This window comes from Peromyscus californicus, unplaced genomic scaffold (assembly GCF_007827085.1).
Source record: "Peromyscus californicus insignis strain IS unplaced genomic scaffold, ASM782708v3 Scaffold_7__1_contigs__length_154581171, whole genome shotgun sequence".
Taxonomy (NCBI): Eukaryota; Metazoa; Chordata; class Mammalia; order Rodentia; family Cricetidae; genus Peromyscus; species Peromyscus californicus.
Genome location: NW_026294595.1, coordinates 26,696,102 through 26,724,050, shown reverse-complemented (window position 1 = coordinate 26,724,050; position 27,949 = coordinate 26,696,102). Strand labels below are relative to the sequence as shown.

At 40.2% G+C, this 27,949-nt stretch overlaps 1 protein-coding gene and 1 pseudogene across 2 annotated transcripts in view; one reads left to right on the top strand and one right to left on the bottom strand.

Moving 5' to 3' along the window:
• Window positions 1-22,736, bottom strand: part of Acvr2a (activin A receptor type 2A) — a 78,995-nt gene extending 56,259 nt beyond the window's left edge. The window contains exon 1 of one of the 2 annotated variants that reach the window (XM_052725941.1): window positions 22,500-22,736. In XM_052725941.1, the coding sequence (XP_052581901.1) occupies window positions 22,500-22,554 (55 nt within the window). In that variant the 5' untranslated portion in view covers window positions 22,555-22,736. The remainder of the gene's footprint in view (window positions 1-22,499) is intronic. The other variant, XM_052725942.1, reaches the window with a different exon arrangement.
• Window positions 22,737-26,964: 4,228 nt separating this feature from the next.
• Window positions 26,965-27,737, top strand: LOC128102375 (glyceraldehyde-3-phosphate dehydrogenase-like; annotated as a pseudogene).
• Window positions 27,738-27,949: the final 212 nt, after the last annotated feature.

Genomic DNA, 27,949 nt, shown 5'->3' with positions numbered 1-27,949 from the left:
GAGCTGAGGGAGAAGAGAACTAAAGAAATAAAAAAGGACGGAATATGGAGGTAAATATCAAGTGCATTGCAGAAGAAACGCAATTAGGTTTTTGCAGTATTAAAGGACCAAAACAGGAAGAAGTAACTGACAGGAAATGAAGGCAGAAAAGGACAGTCCCTGGGGGGAAATAACAACAGTTGGTCAAATGAGAAAGCTTGACCAGCATCATTTGTTGGCCACAGGAAGTCAATAAAGAGCTTTAAGTATATGAGAAGATTTGGAGGGAAGACAGGAAAGAGAGAAATAATGTAATTATAACCTCAAAAAATTATCAAAAAAAGTTGAATGTTGTCAGAATCAGATTTGTCCATTTATAGATCCCCTCGTTTTATAAACTCCACAATTTATCCTAAGAAAAATGGAAGACAGGCTTTCTTCCTTTTTCCCAAATTTCCTTTCTCCACCCCCCCCCCACCGCCCCACCTTATGCTGATAGAGAAGGAAAAGTTCTAATAAGGTCAGACAAGGAACATGAGGCTGGAACACTGACGATGGGAATACAAACACAGGTATAGATCAGAGTGGAAGGTCAAATCCACAGTATTTAGTTATTGCTTAGATTTAGGAGAGTTAAAGAACACTGAAGATGGCAGTCTCTGGCTCCACTTTAATTTTACCTTTTCTGTAAACTTACTCTTGAGCATCCCTCAAGCAAACATTTTTTAATTTATTTTTATTTTATGTGCATTGGTGTTTTTGCCTGTGTGTATGTCTGTGTGAAGATGTCCGAAGCCCTGGAACGAGAGTTACAGACAGGTGTGAGCTGCCATGTGGGTGCTGGGAATTGAACCTGGGTCCTCCAGAAGAACAGTCAGTGCTCTTAACCACTGAGCCATCTCTCCAGCCCCAAGCAAACATTTCTAATTTAGCTTTCTTTTCTATCTTGAAAAGTGATAGACCACAGCTGAATCCATTCTTACATTTTAATCATCTCTTACAATATAGTATTAGTCTTCATTATTCCATAGAAGCATCTCCTGAAGTCACCAACAATGTGCAAAGTTAAAAATCATCTAAAGTTACAAATAAATTGACAAAGTAGCAGTGATTTTTCTGAGATTCTGTCTTACTTGATTTCAAATTGTTGAATAACCCCTCTATCCAGATTTCTTATGAAATGATTCTTTTCTTTATTACTGGACCCATCTTGGTCTTCTACACAAGCTCTTCCTCTTCCTCCATGCCCTGCTAATGTTGGTATTCTGCTGATTTTGGCCTTTGGTTGGTTTTTCATTCATTCGGCTTAGTTTATTTCACATAATACATCTAATGGCTGGACATTAAAGTACTTCTCTTCAGCTTGGACTTCCACCTATAATTTATTTCACATTCCAATCAGGCTGCCAACTAGACAAACACAGTAAGAATGGATCTCTTTATTCTAACTGCAACACTGTTATTCAAAAGGGTCCCTCTTCAACCCTTCAGCAAAAGATTCACTCACTAACAAGTCAAGCCTTTTGTAATTTGACCCCTACTCAATCTCTTCAAAGACTCATGCTCCAATCACTGCCTAATGTCTCATATATGCTCATGACATAGGTTTCTTGAGCTAGTTTCCTAAAATATGTAGCAATCATGTATATATTCATATAAACTGTTTCTTTTGTCTACTCTTAACTTCTTAAATCCCTTTCTGCTCCAAGTACTATCCCTGAACACAGAGCAATGCTCCAGACATACCAAATCAAACTCAACAGTTTAACAGGAGCTCCAATTGATTCGGTGTATTCACAATATATGCCATGATATGCATGAGGGCCAAAATCTTGGAAAAGCTATACTTTTATCTACTATGATCACTATTGCAACTGCAATATGCAGTAGGTATCAGAAAAGGGCAAATTTAGTACACATCATTTTCTGAGCCTTAGTCTATATCATTCCCTTATATACACTGCTTTGAATAAGTAAGTAGTATTGAAAATGTTGTTGACTCTCCTGTCTTCAGAGTCATCACTCTCCTTCTGGATTCAATGCTTGACATCACTTTGCTGGCATGACACTGACCTGTAATTCTCACTCCCTGCCTAAGGCTCCCAGAACTTGGAGAACTTGGTACACTGACTTTCTCACCACCAGGGAGTACTGACTCCACTCTTAGCACCTTATTCATCTGGTGAATTTCTAGTCATCCTTTGGGATCTCTTCAAGCATTACTGATGGAAAGCACAAAACAATGTCCTCCAAATGAAATGAGGCCATCTTTTACACCACTCACAGAGATATGATGTGCTCTATAACTGCTAGTTTACTAATGATTCTCCTCAAGTGAGGCTGTGAATCCTGTAGGGAAAAGACCGTGCCTTATTTATTTTCACAGTACCAGACCTGATATACTTAATGCTTACAAGATGACTAAAAAATAAGTCTGGCCAGGCGGTGGTGGCGCACGCCTTTAATCCCAGCACTTGGGAGGCAGAGGCAGGCGGATCTCTGTGAGTTCGAGGCCAGTCTGGTCTACAAAGCGAGTTCCAGGAAAGGCGCAAAGATACACAGAGAAACCCTGTCTCGAAAAAACCAAAAAAAAAAAAAAAATTAGAAGAAGAAGAAGAAGAAGAAGAAGAAGAAGAAGAAGAAGAAGAAGAAGAAGAAGAAGAAGAAGAAGAAGAAGTCTGGAACTTAAGAGGGAAGATCAAAGTCGGATATGTAACTCTGAACCTCCACATTTAGTTAAAATTAAAACTAAAGATGAGACATGACATTATTTCAGAGGACAAGTAGAACAAAAAATGCATAACTAGTGATCTCTGGGAAAAAAGACTACAACACAAGAAAGATGGGGAGAACGAATGATAGCATGGCAATTGACAAGAGTCAGAAGAAGGGAAGGCACAAGGGAACAGCAGAACAAAATCTGAAGGAATACAGACAACAGCCTCAAACTCAAGAAAAGTCAAGTGAAAACCAAACACAGAAAAGCACTCTTTAGATTAGGAATCATTAATCAACTAAATATCATTAATCTTCATGGGAATTGTTTCAAGTTAACAATAGGATAAAGAGAACAAATGGCACAGAGAGGATAAAGACTTTTTCCTATTAATTTATTCAACAAATATTCATTGAGCCCTGAACACAAGGAATGCAATGACACACATAAGGCCCACAATCCTTATCCTTAAGGGGCCTTTATTTAGCAGCAATAAATTCCAGAAGAAACATGGCAAAGAACTTAAAAAGACTAAACCAAGGAGAATCTGAAATACAACTCTTACCTAGTGAAAGTCTTACTAAAAGGTAACCAAAGCACTAAATAAATAGATAAGTAAGTAAATAAATAAATGAAAATTGAGGGCAGGTAAGATGGTTCAGTGTCTAAGAGCACTTGCTGCCAGCTGTCATGTGCCTGGCCATAATGGTGATGGACTCGTTTTCCTCTGGACTGTAGGCTCCGATTAAATGTTTCCTTCTATAAGTTGCCTTGGTCATGCTGTTTTATCTCAGCAATAAGAAAGTAAATAAGACATACAGAATCACACACACACACACACACACACACACACACACACACACACACCCCTCTAAACAACAAAATACATTATTTGATGCCAGAAACCATTAATTTTAGTAATCAATGTATCTAATGTTTATATCCTACACTTTCAAGTTCATAATGTAAGATTTAAAATTCCAGTGGCTGTATTCTTTAACGTTGATAGGCTGTACAGAACCTGGCAAAAATAAGGGGTACATAGTAGGTACCTCTTAATTATTGACTGCTGTCAATTATAGCTAAATGAAGTACAGAGATTAGCTTTTCTATAAACTCAGTCATCTAAATGCAAATAAAATTAACCAAAAATTTATTATTTGTCTCTATTACTCACATGTCAGCTTTTACACACTTCCTCCTCTATAAAAATATAGGGGAAAAAAAGGATTTTCCTCCGATGCTCTTTATTTTATTTTACTTTCTTTAAGCTTAGTTTATATTTTAACAGTTTAAGGTCTTTGAATTTGTGCAGAGCGTGTTACATCTTTTTATCAATATACTTTAATATAAATGAAGGAAAATCCAAATCCTAATAACAGAACCAGCATAGGTAACCAGTACCAAGAAAGCAATTAGTGACCATAACTATTAAATGACTTTCCAAATAGGAGGCAAAAATAACACAAACTTGTTTTTCCTCCACAAGAAAATCCAATGCACTTCTCTGAATCAAGTCCATCACTCTAAGAAGATGTACTCACGTCCAATGCTCAGCTCACTAACTACTCCAGTGGTAACCAGAGCAAACAAATGCTCACCTGGTCCTAATCCTGACTTACCGTAAAACCAAAAAGAATAGCTTTTTCTCAGTCTTTACATAGCTGTACTTCCATGCCAAAAGTGGAGGAAGCTCTGCTATCAGTCTCAGGAATGATAACAGACCATCAACACCTCAGTCTGGCAACAGCATTTCTGACTACATCATAGGTTTCAAGGGGTGCCAGCAACAGCAGCCGCTCTTAGGATAGGAGCAGGAAGAAGAAACCTTGGCACAAGAGGTTGGAAGGAAGCAACAATGTTCAAGAACCAGTAACTCTTATTTTAATTTTAATATATATTTTAGAATATTTGATTCAATAAAGCCGATTTAAGTCCTTTAGTCTAAATATCCCAGCTTTCCTGCTCATTCAGTCTAAGAGCCTTAAGTAAGTCACTGAGTCTCAGTTTCCTTATTATGAAATGGGAATAATATCTTCTATGGTGGATGATTCATGCATTTAGCACCCCAACTTAAAAATCTTAGCCCACAGCATACTTCAAGTGCTGGTTGTTAATGATGACAGTTTAAATAAATTATAATTATCAGCAATATTATTATTTTGAACCTAACAATGTGGCTGGGCTGTGACATAACTTGAAAGTTCTAATTTTGACTAAAGAAATGGAAAAAATTAAATCTGGCACATGTGCATAAGACGGACCTATTAGAAAAACAATCCTAAACATTCCTTATCAAAAACCAAAAATGACTGAGAAAAGTGTTTCAGCAATCAAGGGCAGATTTTACACATACTTCCTTCTAGCAACAACTAACACCTATGGGTTTGTGGCTACCATCTTGCCACACAATAGCATAACAACATTTGCCCTAAAATTAGAATGCACTTTGGTGCTGCTTCTTGCTGTTTCTATTTTTGGCTCCTCAGGTTCTAACCATGCTTTCTTCAAAGTGTGGCACAAAGAACCACTGCATCAATTATTGCAAACATTTCTCCCAGTAAGTCTGGACATAGTGAGGGTGGGCTAAACTCCAGTAGGTACTCCTTATACAAGAACTCTGAATTTGAGTCAGGGCTTTAGTTTTAATCTCAGACACCAGTGATTTCAGACAAGTTACATGATCTCAAGTCTGGATTAAACAAAGATATAAAAATGTACCTCAAATAAACTCAAACAGAATCAAACAGGCAAATAAAATCACTCAAAAAACTTAAATAGATAAAAGTTATTTTCCTAGAAATACTGGTACTCAAATCCTGAAAATTAAAACACAACTCACTTTTGGAAATTTCAGTTACTCTCCTAACAGATCCACTCCCTTTATCTCATCTGCAAAAGAAAGTTTCGATACATTCTCACTTGGAAATATACTTCTGAATGAAAAAGTATTCCATTCAATAATTTCCTAAAAAGCTCTCTCAGTTTTTATGTGAATACTACTACTAAATAACATACCTGAAAATGTGAACACTTTTATCTAAAGATCAAATAATGCTATAGAATTAAAGCAGAGTCAAAGAAATATTACTAATTAAAAAAAAACAAACACAAATATTGTGTTCTGAACAAAACAAGATGGCCAACTGCCAAAGTACAGTCTCTGAATAAATATACTGGAATGCCCTCGAATTTTCAATTTTGGCTTGTGTGTATTCAATAAACAGTTTAGACATTGCTTAGTAACAACAAGCAGCATCAGCCATTAATATTTATTGAGTTACTTACAATGCTACATCTAAGAAATCATTGGAAGCTCATTATAGCAACAATATATACAATGGGTAGAACCATCATCTCCATGTCCTAGAAGAGAACCAGGCCGTCTGCCCCTCCTGTTGTCAGTAAGCACTAAGCACTACTTTAAAGTGAATGAGCCTTCAAGAACCTAGGGTAAGCATGAATACAAACACATAAAAGTAACAAGCAATTATACATGGAAAGGTAAACACATTATGAGAGGAGGCTAAAAGACAAGTGGTGGGGCTAAAAGATACAGAATTAAAGTTGGGAACTACTAGCTGAAACTCATTCCAGATGATTGGTAATGCCATTGCAAAAGCAAGAATCCTATCCAGCCTAGGAAAAATAGAGGCTCTGTCATCTTGCCACTCTTTATCTAAGTATGTATGTGTCTGCTATAGTTTGTTACTTTTCTAGTGAATAAAAAATATCTTGTCCATCAATCTTTTTCTTCTCACAGCAATTCCAAATCAAGTTAGAGACCAGAATCGGTTAATTTTCACTGTATTTGCTAATTTAACATATAGCAGGGAAAAATGTCTCAAAGATACTTACTGTGATTTTTAAGTGCTTAAAATGGGCAACTTTATTCTAGACTAACTCAATGTTGCTTCCTTCATGCAACTTTCAAAAAGAACTTTCCAATCAGCATATCAAAGGTACCAAAAGCAAAGAAGACTTTTCCTCCAACCACTTTAATCGCATGCCCTGCTCTGCCTGCACCCACTTGTTAATTGCCACCTGAGAACAGCCAAGCTATCTGGATGGCCAGGGGGCCCTTCTAATTTCGTTTCCTTCCTAATTCACGTTTCAGCCAAATACAATCATGACTCCTCCTCACCGACTTTCTTCCTCAACTCCCTGCTTTTTCTAGCATGAGTTAAGGGTCCAACCAAGATACGAAATAAAGAGAAAAATGTAGAGGGAAGAAAAAATGAAGGTGTAATCTCTCCTCTCTCACATGTTACTCTTGGAGAGTTTCATTTCTTACCACCTTACCAGTTGGTCTATTACTGAAGCTAATTCTGCACCCCAGGAATCTGGTGAGCTGCCACCAACTGGGATGGGTTTTGTCCCCTAAAACACAAAGGCCATATATAACTTCTTTCTACAACCTAGATGAGGTGGGCATCTCTTTGGTCCTCTGTTGTGAAGCTTGCTGTCCACATCATCCTGCTTTCGTCTTATGAAGAAGCTCATACAAGCTGCATACTGTGGAAAGCAAGCAGGATTCCTGTTTATAGTTCATTTGGCTTTCACACAGATTAACTAGAAAAGGAAGGGAAAAAAATGTCAAGATCAGTATCCTAAACCCTCCCAACACAAGTTCTTAAACTTCCTGACAAGGACAATACACTTGTCATTGTAACCTAATACACAAATACAACTGAAATTTCACAGAACATCCTTCATTATGAGTGACTCGTTCTGGTTATTGTCCATTTTCTTTCTTTCTATTCATGTGGCCATGCTATGTGGATTTCAAGATGCTCCAATGAGCTATGCCCTCTAGTTTGAAAAGAAAACTACCTTGCATTCTTTTCTCTCCCCAACTTTCTTCTCCCATTCTCTTCTCCCTAGTCACATGCACAAAGCTCTTTTAAAACTTTACCACAGACCATACAGGAGAATCTAGAACAGGTTTGAGGATGCAAAGTCTAGGGGGCAGAAGAAAGATCAAGAAAGTCAGAAATTCTGATGATAATAGGGACACTATTTCCTCTGGTCTAAGAAGAAATCCTAAGTCCTTCTTTCAGACAGTGTTACTCTAAAGGGTACTGTAGAATACAAAATAGGTAAAATAGGAGTGTGGCTTGGTCTGGGGTGGGAGCCAACGTATGTTGACAATGATTCTGTAAGTTCAGGGCTGGCTCAGTGGTTAAAAGCACTGGCTGCTTTCCAGAAGATGTGGGTTTGATGCTCAGCATGCACATGGCAGCTCACAACCCACTGTTAACTCCAGTTCTAGGGGATCCAACACCCTCTTCTGGTCTCTGTTCTGGCTTCTGTAGGCACCAAATCATGCATGTGGTGAAAAGACATACATGTAAGCAAACATCCACACACTTAGAATACTGGCAGGGAAAAATAAAGAAAATGTGTCCAAGGTTCAAAAGAAAGTTTTGTTTAGTAATAATGTATTTCTTTTTTTTTTTGTAATAATGTATTTCTAATTAAGGGAGCTGGGCCACCCACAGGTGTCCAAGAAACTGGTAATCTACAAAGCAGATCCAATTTGTGACCCCAGTTTCATTCAGTCTCTGAATAATGATTTTACATCTTGAGATGGTTTCAAAAATCAAAACAACAATATTTTGTGACACATGAAAATTATATGAAATTGAAATTTCAGCATACACTAAGTCTTATTAGAATACATTCACAGTGGTTTTTTTGTGTAATGGTTTTATAATATTCTTCTGTTTTAAAGGCTACTTCTGTTTTAAAATAGAGCTTAATAACTCTACGAGACTGCTTTAAAATATTTACTATCTGGCCCTTTGTTTAACAAAAAAAAAAAACCACCCACATTACAGACCCTGTCCTAAACATCTGAAAGCAGTGTCCACTCAGTCACCAATATTAAGCCCCCGTATGTTACACAGTGGGAACTGTATAGTGAGTGAAGAAAGGTCCTCTTACAGATTTTGAGAGATAAGGGAGGGGAAATTGAGATATAGAAAGCAACTGGTAGGAACTATCAGAGAGACAATATGGCAAAAGATGAGGGTGATGGGGTCACTGTAAGAAGCAAGCATTCCTTTCATAATTGATACTAAGTTGCTAACAGAATTAATATCTTTATTCATTCGTAGCTTACAGACAACTGTCTACTCATAAAAAAAAATCACAAAATTCTGAATTAGAAGTTCTGTCATAGTTAAATCTTTACATTTCTCTGTACACCTTGAAAAACAATACTGTATTATTTACAAATATCCAATTCAAAATTTTACATTTCATGTACACTTTTATGTGTGAATATGAGTTTCTGTGTGTAATCTTAGATCCTCAATTAATCTTGTGAGTTGGTCACTACAAATTCTATTTCCCTGGGGAAGGACTGAGGTTACAGAACTTCTCAAAGTTCACAGCATACTACAAATCATTGTAGAGAGAAGTCCCAATATCTATGTTTTCTCTCTGCCAAATGTTTGCTTTTTTTTAATACTAATCAAAGGACTGCATAATTAATTACTTTTACTAAATTTCAAGATAAGGGAAGTTCACCATTAGCTTGAAATTACTAAATTTCAAGATAAAGGAAGTTCTTACAGTTACCAAACAACATTTATGCCAACAATATTGGTTTTTATTTATCTTAACTAGCTCTTACATGTTCCAATGGTAAAAGATTCTGTAAATGTAAAGGCAGGGTCATCAACTTCTGTTCTCTAGTATAATGATCTGAGCTCCTTTCATGACATCGATACAAGTCTGTTAACTATAAGAATATCACTTAAATCAAGGCTGATAAATATATGTCATCAGTCTAAACAGAACTACAGTTTTTATATTTGGATATTCTTGGGCTACAGTAAGAAAGCCTGTAGATAAGAGATAAGCACTATCTCCGAGATTAGAAATGAAGTCGGTCTACACTCTAATGCTAACCTAGGCTTCCCTTCAGCCTTCAAAACTGTGGCTAGCGTAGGTGTTCACAGGCTTACCATCCTGATGGAGGGGGCCACTTGACCATTTATCAGACGCTTGCAGTACTCCAAGTCTCCTATTTTAATTGCCTCTATTATTTCTAGCTCTCTTGGCTAATAATTATAAGTAGCAAATAATTCCCAATTCAACACCCAAAGCCAGGTTTATATAATTTTAAGAAATAAAAGAAAATAAGAAAAGCTTATTACCAAATAAGATTTGTGTTGGGGAATATTACTTTTGTTTATGTTGCATTTGTTTAACCCTGTGAAGCTATGGTACTCTGCCTGTATAAAACATCTGATGATCTAATAAAGAACTAAACGGCCAATAGCAAAGCAGAAGAAAGGATGGCGGGGCTGGCAGGCAGAGAGAATATACAGAAGGAGAATCTGGGAGAGGAGAGAAGTAGCCAGAGGAGGAGGAGGACTCCAGGGGCCAGTTACCCAGCTACACAGCAAGCCATGGAGTAAGTGTAAGATCACAGAAGTAAGAGAATGGGGAAAGCCCAGAGGCAAAAGGTAGACAGGATAATTTTAAGAAAAGAAAAGGTGGCTAGAAGCAAACGAAGCTAAGGCCAGGCATTTATAAGTAAGAACAAGCCACCGTGTGTGATTTACTTGGGAGGTGGGTGGCGGGCCCCCTAAAAGACCAAAAACAAACAACAGATTTGTTATGTAATCATTATATAGAATAAAAGGATAGTCAGGGCAGCTGTCACTTTACTTTTTAAACCTGGTAAAATGCCATGCTTCTTCCGGTTTCATCACTCTGGTTTCACTACTGTGGAGCATAGTTTTACCTAGTCAAGGATGATGATGCTGACCTCTGCCATAGAAAGAGTTGGTCTCCTTGCACCACCACAAACCTGCCTCCATCCAACAGTCCAGGCTAGAAATGTCTCTAAATAAAATACTGAGCTCCCTACCTAGTTAGAGGCTGTAGCCCTGAATAAAACTATCAGCCTAAAGTACAATTTATCCTTTCACCCTTTAAATAAGATCTTCATAACCTGAAAAGGTAACTCTTTAAGTACATAAATTCTAAGAAGATAAATTTATAAGAATTAAGATACAAAATGCACTTGAATTTTTACTTCTGAATCCTCAATCGTGTCAGTAAAACAGTATACCATATGCTTGGCACAGTAAGGAGGTAGCAAATTGAAAAGGGAGGGAGTATGAAGAGAAAAATAAGAATATAAAATAGCATATAGACAAAATCTAAAGACAGGAGTGTCACAGGAAATACAATAACCTAGCCTAGGTTTGACATCTCTTCTGTGGGAAGCCTGGTTGACTGGTTTGGTTTCTGGTGATGTTAAAAGTACTGGTAGTTATAGACAAGCTTTATGATACAACCAGATATTGTGCAAGGCCAGAAGGGGCTTTGGACAGACTCTCCAGCTTACACTGTGTGAGAACCTGCTTACTGGTCTCCTTCCTTGCTCCTATACATTTCATCATATTTTTCAGACAGGTAGGAAAAATGTTAACATCTAAACCAAATCAGTGACTCCTTAGACCTCTTTACTTCCCAATGTCCTCTTCATTTAACTCCTGCCCCTGTGAGAATCCTGTCTGATCTTAGCCTTACCTCTTTCTTCAGTTCCTTCCCTGAATTTCTTCAGGCACCCAATAATTTCAATAATTTGAATTTCCGCTTTGTATCAGGAACTGTGCTATTTCCTGTGGTACTGTGATGAAGGAATGGAAAACTCCTCCCATACTGAGCTTGTACTCCAGTAATGGAATGTACAAATAATAAACAGGAGGTGGGGGGAGGGGACAAGGTAAATAATTAGAGACTGTAATGTGTGACATGAGGCAAATGAAGTGTCAGGCTCTCAGCACCTCTTCATTTCTGATAGCACATGCAGCAATATATAATTATTTAATTCATTTCACTGTATCTTTACCACAGGAGCTCCACAGGACATCATCATGTCTGCATTGTTCACTGCAGCACCTAACCACTTAGCATTGAATTGACCATGTATCCATGTTTATCTGTTAAATGAACAAGTTATCAGGATTATCCACTTTAATTTAGGAATAAGTAAAATGAGGTCTTGATGTTAAGGTCAAAAAAGAGTCAGAAAAGGAGTCTGAGTAGCAAATAAGTCATACATTTAAAATACTGATGTTTACAGGGTGGTGATGGCACACACCTTTAATTCTGGCACTCAGGAGGCAGAGGCAGGTGGATCTATAGAGCCAGTTCTAGAATAGCCAGAGTTACACAGAGAATACCTGTGCTGAAAATAAATAAACAAATAAACAAACAAATAAATAATACTGATGTTTACAGGGTGGTGATGGCACACACCTTTAATTCTGGCACTCAGGAGGCAGAGGCAGGTGGATCTACAGAGCCAGTTCTAGAATAGCTAGAGTTACACAGAGAATTCCTGTGCTGAAAATAGATAAACAAATAAACAAATAAACAAACAAATAAATAATACTGATGTTTTGATAGTCTCCTGTAGCTTATTAGGCTAGCCTCAAACTCATTACTACGCCAAGTATTGACCTTGAACTTCTGATCTTCCTGCCTCCATCTGCAGTGCTGAGATTACAAGCCTGTACCATGACTCTTTCGTGGCACTAGGGAATTGAACCCAGGGCTCTATGCTTCGTGGGTAAGCATTTTACCAACTGAGCTACATCCCCAGCCTTCAAAATACTTATTTTTAAAATTCAAACAACTGGAGGGCAGAAGAGACAACTCAGTGGGTACCAGTGCTTGCTCTTCAAGCCCGGGGCCTGAGTCTGATCCCCAGCACTTGTCCTGGCATGACTGCAAGTGTCCACAACTCCAACACTGGGGGCTGGGGGATGACAGACAATCCTGAGAGCTCTCTGGCCGGCCAGCCTCAGTCAAAGAAAACAGTGCACACCTGAGCATCTGGTTCACTAAGAGACAAACCCATCTCAAGACAAGAAAGAAGACAGAAACACAGGAAGAAACCCGAAGACCTGCTCTAGCCTCTACACGAACACACACTAGTGTGCACACCCACACTCATGCGAACTCACTACACACTCTCATGCATGCACACACATATACAAATCAATTGATAGAACAATCCTAGCACTGTGGAGATAGAATCAAAAGGATCAGGAGTTCAAGGCCATTTTCATATGCACAGTAAGTTGGAGAACAGTTTAGGCTATATGACATTTTCATCTAAAAGAAAAATAAAATATATCGACCAATTATGCTTTTAAAACTTAAGTAGCTGGTACCTAAACACAGACTTAAGCCTTTCAAGTTTACTTTTGCATAAAAAGCTTGAAGAATACCTAATATTTGAACGTAGTTGTCCAAGAAAAATGTTTTAAATTCCATCGGATAAGATTCACCTCGATGTTTTGTTTTTATTTGTGTTTTCTGAGTCAGGGTTTGGCTGTGCAGCTCAAGTTGGCCTGCTACTATGTAGCACAGGCTGACCTCAAACTCACCGCAATCTCCCCTGCCTCAGACTATGCTAGAACAAGAGAACTGTTTAGAACAGGAAATCCTGATTTAAAAAAACAAAAACAAAAAAATGCTGTAATTGAAGGTTCTAGGGAATCCTAGCAACTCTCTGGCACTCTATACTTACACTTTCTTTGGCTGTATCATTGTTAGAATATTATTTTGCTATAATTGCTCAGTAATTTGACTAAAAATTTTAAAACATCTCCCAAGAACTGAACCTATATTTTAAATGTCTTAAACACTATGTCCTTCTAAATTAGACTCAGAGATTACTAACATATGTTAATGTTATTCTGGAGCAGCTACTACATTATATAGTGTATTTCATTTAATACAACGTGGTTTATAAATTTTAAAATGTAATCTCAGGGTTTTAGAAATTTGCCAAGCTCTAATCACTCACCCATTCCCAGCCATCTTGAAATGTGTTCGATTACAACTTTGATGTACCACCTATACTCATAAAGATGTGAGCAAAAAACTTCTTTTTCCTAATAATAGTATCATGGAGTCAGGGCAGGTCTCACTCTGAAACTCAGGCTAGCCCAACAGTATTACTGTAAGGAAATGCCTCACATAAATGTAGGCCAGTGACTAGCCTACACTGGCCTTGAAATCATGGCAATCCTCCTGCCTCAGACTCCCAAGTTCTGGAATTACACTAGTGAACTACTACAGCTTGTAGTATTTTTTTGTTTGTTTTTTGTTTTTTGAGACAGGGTTTCTCTATATAGCCTTGGCTACCTGGAACTCATTCTGTTGACCAGGCTGGCCTCAAGTCATAGAGCTCCTCCTGCCTCTACCTCCAAATGCTGGAATCAAAGACATGCACCACTGCCAGGCAAGTGGTTTGTTTTGCTTTGTTTTTGTTGTTGTTGTTGTTTTAGTATCATTTTTACGAAATGAAAAATTGAAAATCAGTAATCCTAACTAAGACTGAAGGCTCACAATGTTTTAAAGCTCCAGGCTTTGGACGAGGCATATTTTATTACAATGTATAAAGAGTTGACATGTTCCAAAACAATCTGTCCCCACATGTGCAGTCCTTCCAGTGACTGTCGTCCTGCTTTGCATGCGCTTGTTTCGGCAACACTGGAAAATAGAGTCATACCCAGAAAGAGTCTACACAATTTGATCAACACTGTTTCTAGCTCATCCTCAAGAATGGCCTGTAGAACAGGAAGACTTCAGGAATGAAGAAAACTCAGCACACACCTCAGTCTACTTGGGTAGAACAGTATTACTGTAAGGAAATGCCTCACATAAATGAAGAACATAATCTAGATCATCAATAAGAGTTAAGACTGTAACTATTAGAAGGTAACTATTATTTAAGCACAAACATTTGGAGCCATTAATGCTCAGAGTCATTACTAGATAACATATGGAGATAGATCCATCAGTGTCTCCCCTTGTAAAATATCATTACGTTTTATTATGGGTTTTAGTACCCTTTTATTTGTCTAAATTTACATATGTACCTTCATTCATGTTTACCATCTAAATCCACAGCCATCTAAGACACTTATTTAGCCATATAATACGTTTCTATTTCCTTCTGACTTGTTAGTTCTTTACCACTTGTAATTAGTAATCCTGTCACCTAACTTAATCTTCACATGTTTTCCTGTCCTGTATACCACATACAAGGATTTATATCATCAAGCCCAACCTAACCTCAGTTTCTATTCTTCCATCTGGATCTATGCCCTCAGCTAAGACTGTATCTCTCTAAGCAAGTAAGCATTTTTCAGCACACCAATCCTTTCCTCAGATTAGGTCAGAATTCCTCCATCCCATCTTATCTTCCAGTCATTCTCAAGTTCATGCTCAAATATCACCTGTGTTTCTGATGCTCTGTGGCTTTTCCTTCACATTCCATAAATATCCTTTTAAATTTCCCCTGAAGACCTTGTATTCCCAGTATTGGGGGCATTTTCTGCTAGGAGTATTTCCTGAGTAAAAAACTATGAAATCCCCCCAATTCGGGAAGGTGCTAAAAGAGAGTTGAACTATAATTTAAACAACTGGACCAGAGGAAAGAAGAGCTCAGAAAGCCAGGTCCAAGCTCTCCCCTGGGACAGTCTATTCTCTAACCCCCACGCTGGCACACAATCCCTATTAGAGGTTAATTTTACGGCCATATTCTCCTGCACATGGGTTTCTGGTACATTTTTCCAGCTCATTCAGACAGCACAGACACAGGGAATGAGGGAATTGCTGAACTAGATCAGTGTTTGGACAACTACAGTCTCTTAGTTGGTCACTGACTCAAAGGATCATACTCAACATTTTTTAGATGTAATTTATTTATTTGTTTTGTGTATGGGTGTTTGGTCTGCATGTAAGTCTGTGTACCAAGTGCATGCCTGTTGCCCAGGGCCAGAAGAGTGCATCAGATCCTGTAGGACTATGAGCCACCATGTGGGTGCTGGGAATTGAATCTAGGTCCTCTGGAAGATCATCCGGTGCCCTTAACTGCTAAGACATCCTCCAGCCCTAATACTTATCATTTTTAAATAAAACAGAATATAAAAATAAATAAAAGTATCCTTCCTATACACAGTAAGAGTAAGTAATTCATGAAACTTTATTCTGACATACACATATAGACACTACCACACGGGAACTACGTCATGATATAATGTATAATTCTCATTGTGGATTATAGGTTAAAAATTATGAACATTACTGAACTTGAAGATATGGAAGAATCTTTTGAAATCTACAAAATTCAAATTCTAATAAAATGTTAATCTAAGGATTAGACACAAAACATTTTTAAAAGTGAAAAGAACTTAAGGATATCAAAACAACCACTAGCAAAATGTTTTTTCTTAATAAGATGTCAGTATTGCCATCTAATCCTAAGAATCAGAAAGCTTTTAGAGGTCACCTAACCTGAGTTCATTTCTTTTTTTTTTTTTTTTTTTTTTTTTTTCAGGACAGGGTTTCTCTGTGTAGCTTTGCGCCTTTCCTGGAACTCACTCTGTAGACCAGGCTGGCCTCGAACTCACAGAGATCCGCCTGCCTCTGCCTCCCGAGTGCTGGGATTAAAGGCTTGTGCCACCACCACCTGGCCTGAGTTCACTTCTTAATAACATAAAAGGAAATGTATGCACCAAATATGCAAAGAAGTTCCATTTCAATCACTAAATAAACATTTTCGGAGCACCTACTGTGTGCCAGGGTCAATACATAGGGTTTGTGGTTAAAGGGAAACTCCTAAAGGATGAAAAAGCAAGGTAAACCTTTCTATTAGTTTAAAAAAGGAATTGGCAAGTGAACATTTGCAGCAGTTACTGAAACTAAGGTCACTTAGAAAGTGTTAAAGAACAAAACACTATGACCTCAACAGCGGTTAGGTGGCAGAGGAAATATTTCTAAGGATAACACTTCTCAGTCTTGAAGGTACTAGGAGGAAGAAACAACACTTGCAGACGCTCACGGCACACAATGAAGGGTGACTGCATTCTAAGTTTGGATGACTGGAGCCCAGAACTCCTGAGAAGAAAGAGCGGCAACAATGGAGGAGAGCTTGCCAGACCTGGTGGCAAAGGAAGGACCTCTGTGAGTTCAAGGCCAGCTTGGACTACACAGAGTTCTCCAGGCCAATCAAAGATGCACAGTGAAACCTGTCTCAAAACAAACAACAAAATCCACTAGTGCTCATGTGCCACTTCATTATCAAACCATTTTCTAAAGTGGGCATCATTTATATCCCCATTTTGTAGGTAAGAAAAACAGGGCACAAAAAAATGAGGTCAAAGGTAAAGATGTGAAGCCTATTTAAACTGAGGAAATTTAAGTATGGAATGCATAGTTTTAACCACTATACCAAGAGGTTAGAAAAAGCAGGCAAGAACCAAATGATGAAGGACCCTATATGTCACTATACTAAGGTGATTAAGTCAGTGAAAGATCTTAAGTAAGAATGACATTTTATTTATTTGTTTGTTTATTATTTACTCATTTTTAAGGCAACTTCTCATTATGTAAACTCATTATGTAAGCCAGCTTGGAACTTGCTGAGATCTCCTTGCTTCTTCTGCCTACCCTGTGCTAGGACTACAGACATATACCACCATATCCAGCCTCAAATTTCGTTTTTAATGAGAATAGTTTGGGGGGGGGGGGGGGTAAGTAGTAGCTTGGGGGAAAAAAACCAGATAACTAGCAGCTAGTCTTAGCTGACAAGCTGTTAGAGTTTAGGTAGGAAAGCCTGATGGATGAGCTAGAGTGTTCTGGCACCAGAACCCAAATCTAACCATCATGACCACATTTTTGTTCACTAAGCATAAAAATCTCTCAAATTTTTTCCTAGGCCCACCATTCTAAGAGTTCAAAATTTTCAACCTCAGAGAACAGCATAATTCTTTCAAGTCCCTTTACTAAACAAAGCCTGACCACTAGATGCATGGGTATACGTGAAAGTGACTAAGGAATATGGTAAAGAATGAGAGAGTGTCAACTGCTATCTACAATCGTTTTCTTGCCTTCTTCCTCTATACTCTATTCCTGGAACTTTCATCTTCAATAGTCAATTTTAAATCAATGCTCTGTCTAGACATGACTTTTATAACCTAACAGAATTAAATCTACCGCAGAGGAAGTCTAATGTGGGCCCATCAGTGGCAATAAATCCACTCACAGGTCTGGTCAAATTTTGGCTTAAACAGACAATGAATGAATAACAATAAGAGGTATTTCAAAGGCAATGAAGAGTTAAGGAAAATCTTGAACATGAAAAAGAAATAAGAGCAATCTGAAATTCAAACCATTTGGTCTGAAGTTCAAACCAGGGAGGTACACTATTTATGTGCGATAGTCCAGACAGCAGCAAATGAAAACACAGTGGGGAAAGAGTATGAAGGAGCTGGAGAGATAGCTCAGCAGTTAATGCACTGGCTGCTCCTCCAGAGGACCAGTGTTTCGTTCCTAGCACCCACAGCCGGCCAAAAGCTTGTCTGTAACTCCAACTCATGTACACATACCCACATGCAGACACACATATCAACATATAATTAAAAATAAATTTTTTTTACAAAAGAGTATCTAGTCTCAAACATTCTAGATTCTCTTCTGAATGGTGTAGTGCTACATATTTTAAGAGTTTTGCTGTGATTCTTATCTTGCCTGGCTAGATTAACTTTCTTAAACCAGAGTTCAAAACCAGATAAGTATTTATTAATTACAATCAAGATTTAACCTTAAAAAGGACAAAGGTCTTTAAGGAATCACAGAATATTACTTGGTGTGACCTAAATGAGTAATCATAACCAAAAGCCAGCTAATTATTCTCAAGAAAATTATACAATCAAGAAATCATTTTTAAAATGTTGAAGTTAGGTAAACAAGAAATACCTTTTCTTTAAAACTTTAAAACTTACATCTTGAAATTATTTAGGGAATGCATTTATTCTATCTACATGATACAAAACTTTCAAGCACCAAGTTTAGCACACACAGCCCACAGCCATGCAGCTCCAGGATTTCAATAAGGATAAAAGGAAAGATCCTAAGAGGTGAGTATTATGAAAGAGAATACCAGATCAAAAACAAATATGGCTCAACTTGACACCGTGACCAATTATTCATCATGTCCATGAGCATCAGTCTTCATGAACAGTCAGAATGGGTCACAGAATGGGTCATAGGAGAGTTTATTCACAATGTTCAGCAAACACTGTAAATGGAAGTATATTAGGATAAAATAATGTATACAACTAGAACTTATTTTCCTAATTCAATCATATTCTAAATTTAAAAGATAATGAAAACTACAACAGAGTCACCTGGAGATCACCATCATCCTGCACTAGTAAAACTTAGATAACTGACTTTGATGGGAGAGAGCCCACAGCTTTCCCTAACATATTAATGCCTTTTTAAAAAGATGTATTTATTTATGTATATAAGTGCTCTGTCTTCCTGTAGGTCTGCACAACAGAAGAGGGCATCAGATCCCATTTCACCATGTTATTGCTTGTAATTGAACTCAGGTCCTCTGGAAGAGCAACCAGTGTTCTTAACCACTGAGCCACCTCTCCAGGCCCCCATATTAAAGTTTTTAAAGCTTAAGAATTAAAAAAAAAAAAAATGGTTTCTCAATCTGAGCACTGCTGACATTTTGAGCTCGATAATTCTCTGTTGCGGTAGCTGTCCTGTGCAGCATCCCTGTCCCCCACCCACTAGGTGCCAGTAGCATCCCCTCCCCAGTTTCAACAAAAATTTCTCCAGATGTCTCCTGAGAAGAAACAAAAATCAATCCAGTATGAGAACCACTAACTCAGACCATAAACAGAAAAAAATTCAAATTGGAATGGGGGAAAGAGAATTTGTTTTGGTTTTTCAACTGGTCTGCATGTTTTGGCATATTATATTTGGATTTGATCAAATACATTTAAGAGATTTCTGCCTTTAAGAAACAAAGCACTGGGGCTTGAGTGATGATTTGGCACTTAAGAATACTTGCTACTCTTCTCGAGGACCAGAATTCAGTTCCCAGCACCCACATAGACAACTCATAACTAATTCCAGAGGGTTTAACACCTCTGACCTCCATGCATTCAAGTGCACATACCACATGCAGACACACACCTATACATAATTAAGACTAGTAAAAATAAATCTTTCTTTAAAAAAAAAAAGTATTTACTATCTAGCACTTGCTATCAATACTGTATTTCTGCTCTTCTTTCATGAGTATACTGACCATACTGTTCCCAGTTCACACACAACCCAAAAGAATCCTCAAGTTCAGAGCCACTAAAATACCACAGGAACGTTAGCAACCTAGGGGGGATAAACCTCAATACTGAGCATTGTTAAATTCATCTTCACATTTTAATAAATTGTAAGAAAAGACGCAAATTAACCATGATGTTTCAAAAAGTAAGAAACAGATTTGTGTTTTGAAACAGACTCTGAAGGAGGATAAAGAGGAATAAAAAAATCAAAAAATCATAGGGAATCTGAAGGCATTCCAGGATGAGGGCAAAACTTGAAATGTTTCTCCTGGAATGAGAGCAAGGAGGAAATTATACACTTGGCCATATCCTACAGGAATAGTCTGCATAATCAGTCTCCATAGCACATACCATGGGATAGAAGCTGAAAAAACCAGACCACAAAACACTAAAAAAACAGCAAGTATCTGTCTTTCCTGAACACCTAGAATAAACATGTTCCCTACTACTGTTCCCATTTGATTTTTTTTTAAAGTCAGATACCCAGAAACAAACTGGTAATTTAGTAAATTACTTAATTCTAATAAAAATAGCCACCCTCTACTTCCAGTGCCAGATTACACATTATACAGAAAAATCAATTAAAAAACTACACACACATACACACACACACACACACACACACACACACACACACACACACACATTTTCAGAGTGCATTTGACAAAGTCCTTTTTTAAAGAAGTATCAGACATTTTAAGCAAAAAAAAAATTCATGTATCAATATGGAGTATAGTTTTTCAAATTATTTCAATGGATTACCTATATGTTCCGTAACAACAAAACTACTCTATTTCAAAATTTTTGCTATTAACCTGCAAGCCCAGTAAAAAAATAATCATAAACGGAACTACTGCTCAATTCTTTTTACTCCCAAGCCAGGCAGAGGAAGCTGTAAGATCTGTAGTGTCAGCCTGCTTTTCCATGAGTGATACCTTGGGGCTGCTCAAGAATAACCTCCTTCATCAATTAATGAGACTCAGGTGGGTTTGGGAAAGAATAATGTCTACAATCTCTTGATCAGTGGCCATGATGCCCCTCCTCCTCCTCAAGAGCAGATCAGAAAAAAATGAGATCTGAACAGGAGTTCACCAGCCAGACATATAGGGTCAGGGGGGAAAACGGGATACTATGAGAGAGAAAAACTATAGGGTTAAGTCATTTCACAAAAGCAAGATGTTTAACATTATCGAAGCCTTCATCCATTTCAGACACCATTGTTTAGCTTGCTCTCCAAACCGAGCACAAAAAGAACTGTCCGCCTGTCTTAAGCATGTTCCTTCTTCCATTTAAACAGACATGATTCTTTTGGTTAATCTCTGGCAATGATCGCCATTTCACAACACATTCAGCCCACCCGGAACTGATCAATACCACTACAGACATAAGACTAGACTTTATCCATTTATTAACCACAAGGAAATGTACCATTCAGCAAAATTCTATACATTACAAAAGATTCTATTAAAAGGGGGGTGGGGTAGGGAAGACGGACACACACAACACACACATCAGAGAGGTACACAAAGAAAAGACTACCACCTTCTAATTTCCCTATGACATACAAGGTAACGACACAGCCACGAAACCTGTCAATTTATCCCCCCCACCCCATTCTTTACCACAACCTAGTAAATATACACAGAATATTTATAATGAATGCATTCATTGTGACTTTTAAACTGTTTCATCCCTCGAACTAACTCTCCTGTTAAGTGCATCAGCACACCTTTCAGCTAGATGTATGCATTTCCAGAATTCCAAGTACAAAAGCCTAGCTTCTTCCAACCACTGGTTGCAACCATACAACGTCCTCACATAATCAAATTTTCAGATATAAAATGGCCAGAGTATTCTCCTAACCTTAGATAGCTAAAACATATCTCACAAGAACAGCATATTTAACAGTGAGCACAATTTCACATGCCCTGTTCTAAACTGAAAACAATGCGTCGGTACAAAGCGTTTAAAATAAGTAATAGGTAGGTAAGCAGAATCTCCGCCTGAAAAGAGCACACAAATGGTGGGTGAGCCAGCATACACCACCAACACACAGCGGCATACCTCTTCTGCACTAGGTTATGGTTAATACTCCAACAACTAAAACTATTTTTAACACTACTGGACAATGAAGTTGGAGAAGACTTGAGAGGAGACCTAGATTAAATTGCTGATAGAATGCATTGTTTCTCACAGGCAAAATTAAACACCAACTCACTTGATCTATGTCTCGATATTCACCGGTGGAGCCACTAATTAGATGACGACCAAAACCGGTCCTTGTTTTGGAACAGCTTAGGCTAAATGACATTTCGGAATACTCCTTTTGGGTCTCAACCTTTACATAAATTTTCACTTGTGGTATTTGCGGCTTAACAGCAACCCAACCAGTGCTGTCATCGAGTGTTATGGCCACAAACCATGACTTTCTCACTTCCACAACAACACAGCACTCAATCTATCAGTTCGCCAAACCAACCCAAAACAAGAGGAATTCATGGAGGTTTCCAGATTGTCAGGGCTGCGGGGTCGGGCGCGGGAAAGCCTCGGCCGCCCAGAGCTGCCCAGCCGACGGCAGCCGGCCACAGCCCCGCCGCGCCGGCTCCTCCACCTACCTGAAGAGCAGGAGATAAGAAAGACGGCGAACGCCAACTTTGCAGCAGCTCCCATTTTCCCGAGGCGCCGGGGAAGCCGTAGGAAGTTCTCGCTAGATATCCAGTTCCCTGGGTCTTCCTCAGAGACAAACCTCCTGGTGTAAAATCAACCGTCATAAAACATATTCGGAAGCCCCGAGGCGGGGGGTGGGGGGGTGAGGGGGGGATCGGATCAAAAAACGTTCACGGGGATTGAAAAAAAAAAAAAAAAAAAAGCACAACAATTAAAAAAAAAATGTACCACGGGGGAAAAAACCGCCACACACACGCACAACACAAAACCAAACAACGAAAAGCCAACAACAACAAAAGCGGGTTGAAATCACTGTCAAAATCACTGTCAGCTCCGCTCGCCTCTCGCGTCTCTGCGAACAAAACGCCTGGCTGAGGCGACGAGGCGGCGGCGGCGCCCGCAGCCGCCCGGACGGTCCGGGAGCCGAGCTGCTCCGACGTCCGGACCGACCTTCAACCCGGACACCCAAAGTCCGCGGACCACGGTCGCCGAGCTTGCGGCGGTGGCGGCGCGAGGCGGCGGTGGGAGACGGCGGCGGCGGGAGACGGCGGCGCAGGAGGCGGCCAAGTTCTGGTCCAGGCTGTGGCTCCGGCTCCCGGCTCCCGGCTCGGCCGCGTTTTTCGGTCTCCTGGCCTCCGCCGGCCCCGCCCCCTACACTTCCGGTTCCGGCCCGAAGCTGGAAGCCAGGCGCGGCGCGGCGGAGAAACGCTCGGCGGCGGTGGCGGCGGGAGCGGCGGCAGGGCGCAGCGCGCGTGCCGGGCGGCGAGCGCGAGGAGATTGCCCGGGAGGCGGGGCGAGCCGGAGGGGCGGGGCTGGAGCCCGAGCCGGAGCCGGAGCCGGAGCCCGAGCTGGAAGGCGCTCTGCGAGGCCTGCGGGACCGGGGACCGAGCTGCTGGGAAGGCGGGCCCTGCGGGTCCCGACCGAGGCACGGAGGTGCCCGGCGTGCTCGGCGCTGTGCCCGCCCGGGCGCGAGAACCGTGGCGCCCGAGCGGCATGGGCGATGCCGAGGCCGACTGCGGCGCCCAGCCTTTCCTCTGGGGGACGCCGAGGCCGCGCCGAGCTGCTCCGAGTGGGCGGGAGCCGCACCCGCCGCTGCCGGAGCGAGCTAGGTGCTAGCGAGCCGGCCGCGCCCCGGCCGCCCAGGCCTCCCAGCGTTTGTCTTTGGGCTAAAAGAGAAAAGCAGGAAGGGCTGTCCGCCAGGTCAGGACACCCTCGCCAGTTAGCACGATGTACGTTTCGAATCCTTCCCACCATACCTTGTGTACACAAAGCATTGTGTTGCAAACAGATCTGCACCTAATTGCTTTGAAAATCTTAATAGGCTTGAAGTGAAAACTACAGATTACGATCACTATATTAGACGGTCAGAGAAGTGAGTATTATCAATTCTTAGTCTCTTCTGAGACCTATTTTTTACCCCGTAAGTCGTGTTTACCGGGTGCCCAGTTAATAACCGAAACAAATCCATAATGTTAAATTGTGACCCCCCTACCTCTAGAAGCTCGTCTGTTTGGGGATATTAGAAGTTAGCTCTAGCATCCAAAGAATGACTAGTAGCGTCAATGGGTCTGTCATTTACCACAATTTAGTAAAATACAGGGGGAGATCTTGTCCTTTTTCCCACTTTATCCCAGCACCTAAAGAATCCGACAGGAATGCTTCCTTGGTAAATAGGTAAATACCTAGACGTTCACCTTTTTTCTTAGTACAATAAATAACCTCTGTGTATTATACAGTGTTTGGAGATTTTCTGTTAAAAAGGAAGCACCTGTAGGATACGTATTAATGTTTTAGTGTGCACTGAATCCCACATTTTTTCCACAAACTCAAGCCTTCTCACTTGCATTTATGTTTTCTTTTTCTCTTCCTATAAACTACTCTATATTTCTGTCTATTAAGTACATCCTATAATTATCTGCCTATTTCTACAACTTGTCAGGGTTAATAATCATTGTGGCTCTTTAAACTCTCTCCAAGATTTCCAGTTCTCAAGCCCTGCTCAGAATCTGATGGTATTATGCAACAAAATCCCAAATTGGTCTTCAGGATGCCTCAGTAATCTCATGTGGTTCTGCACACATTTTGAGCTGGCCAAAAATTAAGAGTTGCCACTGGCAGTTCTGAAATGGAAGAGTGTGTTTGCTTAGAACCAACCGCCCTCAGTTCTTTCAGGGATCTGATGGATCTGGCCCTACTATTGTCTTATTGCTTTAATATGTCTTGACTGCTAAAACCAGCGCAAGTGAAATAACAAGTAGTAGTTGAAAATATTCCTTATCTTGCCCCCTAATATGCTATATGAGTGAACACAAAATTGTTTCCTACACTAATAAGAACTTCAAGACAAATTCATAACGAGAACATTCCTTCCTAACAAAGAGTTAAAGTAAACCCACGGGGAAAATTACTGGCATCCAGTAACAAGAGCTATGCATTCTGTTCTTAAATGTGCTTTGGGGAGGTATGAGATAGGGTCTTGTGTAGCTCAGGGTAACTTTGAACTCCCTAGATAGCCTAAAATGACCCTCCTGCCTCCATTTTGTAATGGCTGGAATTACGGAAGTACACTACCAGATTGTGTTTATGTGGTCCTGGGGATCCAACCCAGAACCTCATGCATGCTTAGCAAGCAGTTGCGCTCCATCCTGAGCCCAAAATGTGCTTTTTTTAAATAAAAAAAGAAAAATCCAGAAATAACGACTTAAAAAGATAGTGTTTTTAATTCCTACTACAACTCCAAAGCTGAGACTGAAGATAGAGGTAGCTGAAACTATTAAGTCTGCCCTTCTTCCCTCTGTATTTTATTTTTTAAATTTTTTTTTTATTTTTGACAAATTTCTACAAATACAATGTATTTTGATCATACCCGCCCCTAACACTCCCCTCCCACTTCTCCTAGGGCCCCTTAATGACTCTTCTACATTCATACCTTTTTTTTAAAATATAGCCTGCTGAGTCCTATTAGTTTTGCCTGCATAGCCATGAGCAAGCTACCAGTAACCGCATCCCTGAAGAAAAATGGCCCCTTTCCAGAAGCCTGCAATTGTCAATGGCTCCTCAGCTAAGGCCTCATGAGTCCCTCCCCCATTGAGGTTGGAATTATTGCTGGTTTGGTCTTTCCAGGGTCACTGTAGCTGCTGTCACTTCCATGGCATGTCCGGAAGATAGTGTTTCCCAGCACTCCATCCTCCGGCTGGTCCATTTCTCCTGTTCCGTGTTCCGTGGCGTTCCTTGAGCGTTGTGGGGGTTGATACAGATGTCCTATTTAGGGCCGAGCCCCTAGCAGTCGCTTAGCCTCTAGCACTTTGACTAATTATAAGTCTCTGCATTGACTGCTACCAACTGCAAAGGGAATCTTTCCTGGCCAAGGTTGAGAGCAGCACTAATATATGGGTATGAAGAAATATGTAGAAGGCAGATTGACAACATGTCTGTTTAACAAAACAACAGGAGTTGGCTGTCCCACTACAACCTGTGTCCTCCCCAACCATGGACTTTTGACTAGTTTGCAGTATGAGGCCTGAATTCAGTGGTTCTTAACTTTCCTAATGCATTGACTCATGTCGTGGTGACTCCAACCGTAACATTATTTTCGTTGCCACTTTATAACTGTAATTTTGCTACTGTTAGGAATTATAATGTAAATATCTGTTTTCTGATGGTCTTAGGCAACCCCTGTGAAAGGGTCATTCGACCTGCAATGGGGTTGCAACCCACAGGTGGAGAACCACTGCATTAATTCATTCCTGTGGAACAAACCTCAGATCCATTCAGAAAGTGGCTGGTCATCCCCATGATATTTATGCTACTATTGCATTATACATCTTGCCTAGGAGGTCAGTAATGCAACGTTCAGGGTTAACTGTTAGGTAATATCATGGATGACTTTTTGCCCCCAGTAGCCTGCGTAGCAGCTTCTGGCACTGTGAAAACCAGCTGGGGGCTGATTTTCAGATCAATTCCAGCTTGATTTCTCTATGTCCCATAACAAAACTGTTGTGTCTTCAACAATAGGGTCTTTCCATCTAGTAAGAGCAACAACAATAGCCTGTGTTGTTTGGGGTGGGGGCTCTAGGGCCTCCCTGACCAATAACATGTAAGGAAATATCCCATAGCTGGCACTGAGATTTTCATTTAATGACCCATGTCTTCTGGGGAAAGCATTGTCCATCCCCACAGGGTAGTGGTATTCAAACTTCTTTTTTAAAAAAAATTGCTTTCTGCTCCTCCCGGTTCCAAAGAGAGCTGCATCTTCTTGTACAGTGCCAGCCTCATCCCTGAGACACAATGGTGAAAGCAGAATGAATAGATTTGCCCACATTAGGCACCTTGTTTCCAAGCCTGTCTTCAGTAGCCACTGGTAACTGCCACTCTAGCAAAGTAGATATTGTTGCCTTCATTGACCTCAAATACATGGTCTACATGTTCCAATATGAGTCTACCCACTGCAAGTGCAACAGCACAGTCAAGGCTGAGAACTGGAACCTTGTTAGCAATAGGAACGCCATCTCCATCTTCCAGGAGTGAGACCCTGCCAACATCAAACAGGTCATGCTGATGCCAAAGTACATTGTGGAGTCTACTGGTTTCTTTACCACCTTGGAGATGGCTGGGGCCCACTTGAAGGATGAAGTAAAAAAAAAAAAATTCATCATCTCTGACCCTTCCTTTGATGCTTCAATGTTTGTGATGGGTGTGACCCACAAGAGCTATGACAATTCACTCAAGATTGACAGCAATGCTTCCTGCACCACCAACTGCTTAGCCCCCCAGCCAAGGTCATCTATAATAACTTTGGATTGTGGAAGGGACTCATGACCACAGTTCATGCCACCACTGTCACCCAGAAGACTGTAGATGACTCCTTTGAGAAGCTGTGGTGTGATGGCTGTAGAGCTGCCCAGAACATCATTCCTGTATCCACTGGTGCTGCCAAGGCTGTGGGCAAGGTCATCCCAGAGCCGAACGGGAAGCTCCCTGGCGTGGCGTTCCATGTGCCTATTCCCAATGTATCCATCACGGATCTGGCATGCTGCCTGGAGAAAGCTGTCAAGTATGATGACATCAAGAAGGTGGTGAAGCGGGAATGAGAAGGCCCACTAAAGTGCATCCTGGACTACACTGAGGAGCAGATGGTCAAGGGCAGCTCTTCCACCTTTGATGCTGGGGCTGGCATTGCTTTGTAATGACAATGACATGTAAATGTAAAGACAACCTTGTAAAGCTCATTTCCTGGTGTGACAACAAATAAGGCTACAGCAACAGCAGGGTAGTGGACTGCAGGGCCTGGCCTTACTCTAAGAAGCAAGAAGTCCTGGACCATCCACCCCAGGGGAAAAACAATGAGAGAAAGAGAGAGGCCCTTGGCTGCTGAGTAGTTCCTGTCCCAACTCAGCCC